The 2,575-nt window shown below is 47.3% G+C and overlaps 2 protein-coding genes across 2 annotated transcripts; both read left to right on the plus strand.

The window, feature by feature from the left end:
- Nucleotides 1-31: 31 nt before the first annotated feature.
- Nucleotides 32-419, plus strand: ETH_00003315 (uncharacterized protein; the record flags this gene model as incomplete). Its single annotated transcript, XM_013379051.1, has 2 exons — nt 32-163; nt 258-419. 2 exons carry the CDS (start codon nt 32-34, stop codon nt 417-419), a joined length of 294 nt encoding a protein of 97 aa, XP_013234505.1.
- A 1,272-nt stretch (nt 420-1,691) lies between these two features.
- Nucleotides 1,692-2,138, plus strand: ETH_00003320 (uncharacterized protein; the record flags this gene model as incomplete). The annotated part of the gene is made up of 1 exon (XM_013379052.1): nt 1,692-2,138. One exon carries the CDS (start codon nt 1,692-1,694, stop codon nt 2,136-2,138), a length of 447 nt encoding a protein of 148 aa, XP_013234506.1.
- Nucleotides 2,139-2,575: the final 437 nt, after the last annotated feature.

Below are 2,575 nucleotides of genomic sequence, written 5' to 3' on the forward strand. Positions count from 1 at the left end.
AGTTCTCAGATTTCGCAGAAGCTGCTGCTGCATGCGGCGCTGTCCCGGTGTCTTTTGTGTGGCAGTGGCGGCACCGGAGGGAAGGGCGAGGCCCTGCAGCAGCAGCAGCAGCAGCAGCAGCAGAAAGAGCAGTACAAGCAAGAGGGGGAGCAGCAGCAGCAGGGCCAGACGCGCAGAGCACTTGGCAGCAGGCCCTGGCTTCGGTGGGGGAGTGGAGGCAGGGAGCAGCAGCAGCAGCAGCAGCAGCAGCACCACAGCACCAAACCACAGGGGACAGAGCTGTCCCGCTCACTCTGCTTGCGGCCCTGCTGCTGTGGGACAGGCAGAGACGGGAGCAGCAGCAGCAGCAGCAGCAGAAGCAGCAGCAGCAGCAGCAGCAAAGTGCTGCTTGCAACCCCGTCAGCTTCTACGGGGCGTAACCGAGGTGTACGTACACCGCAATTTTTTGGTGCCACAGTGTCATGCATGCATTTTAGTTATTTATTTCTATTAAGAAATAAAAACTTTATTTTTGAATATAAATAAATCCTCAAATGATTTAACACTGGTTTTATTTAATTCAGGAATTGTCGGATTCAGGTTCGTCCCGTAAGGCGAGCTGTATGTACACTGCTTTGCGCCTTTTCCACTTTTTGAATTCTCGAAAAAAAAAGAAAAAAACATAAATAAATGTGAATCAAAAGAGAAGGCAATCGGGAGAAAAAGATATGAATTGGACTTCAAAGAGAAGGCAGGAACACTTGGAAGAAGAGGCTTTATTTGTTTTGCTGCTTTTCCCTTAAAGGTTGCAGCAAATTAGGAATTGCTTTAGCTGCTGCTGCTGCTGCTGCTGCTCTTGCTGCTGCTAGAGGCGCCGGTGTTGCAGGGGCCGCCAGGAGAGGCGGTGGGGCCTCTGTGGCAGAATGGAGAGTGCAGAAATTAAAAGGAATGGTTTATTAATTAAAAAGAAATAAATAAATTCATGTGGGTCTTGAAGATCCGCTAAAAAGGGGGAAAGTAGACACTGCAGACTGCTAGACCGTTTCGCGGACCACCCCGAGTCAGTTGTTGGCTGCAGTTGGTCACGACTGTTCTTTTCGTCGGCTCTATTTGAATAATTTTTGAATTTCAGGATTAGTAATGCATTATTTTTTTCTATTTTTCGTTTTGATCTTCAGTTTGAGGGTAAACGGGTGAGTTGGCGACGGCGGCGTGGTCGCTTCTGGAGAGCCCCAGAGGGTCGCGGGTCTTTCTTTGTTCGTTTCAAAAGGAATCGGAAAGGCAGAAGAATAAAAGTAGTGGATCACTGAAGTTGAAGTTGAAGATCTGCGTTTAATCGGGGTGTACGTACACCGTAGCTTCGCTGACGGACAAGGCCGTGCGCCTTTCTGCTTTCTCTGCACTGGTCTGATCGCGAGTGAAACAGATCTAAACTTCTTCCCTCAAGCTCTTTTTATTTGTGCCTGCATTATATTTTGCTTTTTAATTCTTTTCCGCTTGCATGCGCGTTTATACCTTCCCGATTTGTTCCGCAGCGAAGCCCGAATAGCCTGAAGATTCACCGAGACACCACCCGACAGAAGCAGCAGCAGAGAGGAAAGCGAACAAATGGCTGCTTGGCTTCACAGCAGCAGCACAATCAGCTAGCTGTTGCTAGCAGCAGTTTCTCAAACTAAGTTCAAACAACAGCATCTAGGGAGAAGTTCCTCAACATGGCGAGCTGCTGCTCTTGCCCACAGCTGGGCAGCTCTTTAGGCGGCTGGCTGAAGCTGGCTGTTGCTGCAGGTGGTATACTTGTTGCCTGCTGCGGTTCTGCCCTTGGGGGCCCCCCTGGGGCCCCCCTTGGTGCCCCCGTTGGGGGGCCCCCCTACGTGCAGGGTTCAGACACAGGGCTCCGCCTGGCGGCCGTAGCAGCAGAGAGGCGGAGCAGCAGCAGCAGCAGCAGCAGACTTGGAGCAGCAGACTCGCTGGTGGCTGTGGCGGGCCGGAGTCGAAGAAAAGAAGTTGAAGAGGAAATTGAAAAGCCTTTTGAACTCGCGAGGGGCCACAACAGGCAGCAGCCCGAGGGCTTTTCTGTTGGACTTTCTGGAAACAAAAGAACAGCAGTGGGGCTCTTTTTGGTTCTCTGCGGGCTCGTTTTGACAGGTAACAAACAATAGTGCCATTTATATCCCAGAAATTAGATTTCCAAGTTAAATTTGATTCAAGTTTTAATTAATTTCTTTTCACTTGAAAAAAAAGATTCAAAAGGTCAAGTTTTGCAGTTTTACTCCGCTGCGTGTTTCTGCATGAATAGTTGAATTTCAGGTTGGACTTGAATTCATCTTTCTGCATTTTCGTCCCTTTTCTGGACTGTAAAGTCTAATTAAATAGATAATATTATTTATTTTAAAACTGAAGATTAATTTCTCTTGGTTTCTGTAGAAAGGATCAGAGTCCGAGCTGCCGAGTTGAATTTCAGTTTCAAGTTGAATTCTTCTGTTCGTGTTTTTGGAACGAAAGTGGTTATTTTTCGAGATCTAATTTATTTTAATTTAATGTAATTAAACAACAAGTTAATAATTCGTGGAAAGTAATTCAATTTGATTTAATTTAA

The sequence above is a fragment of the Eimeria tenella genome, genomic scaffold (genome assembly GCF_000499545.2).
Source record: "Eimeria tenella Houghton genomic scaffold, Eth_scaff1352, whole genome shotgun sequence".
In the NCBI taxonomy this organism is placed as follows: domain Eukaryota; phylum Apicomplexa; class Conoidasida; order Eucoccidiorida; family Eimeriidae; genus Eimeria; species Eimeria tenella.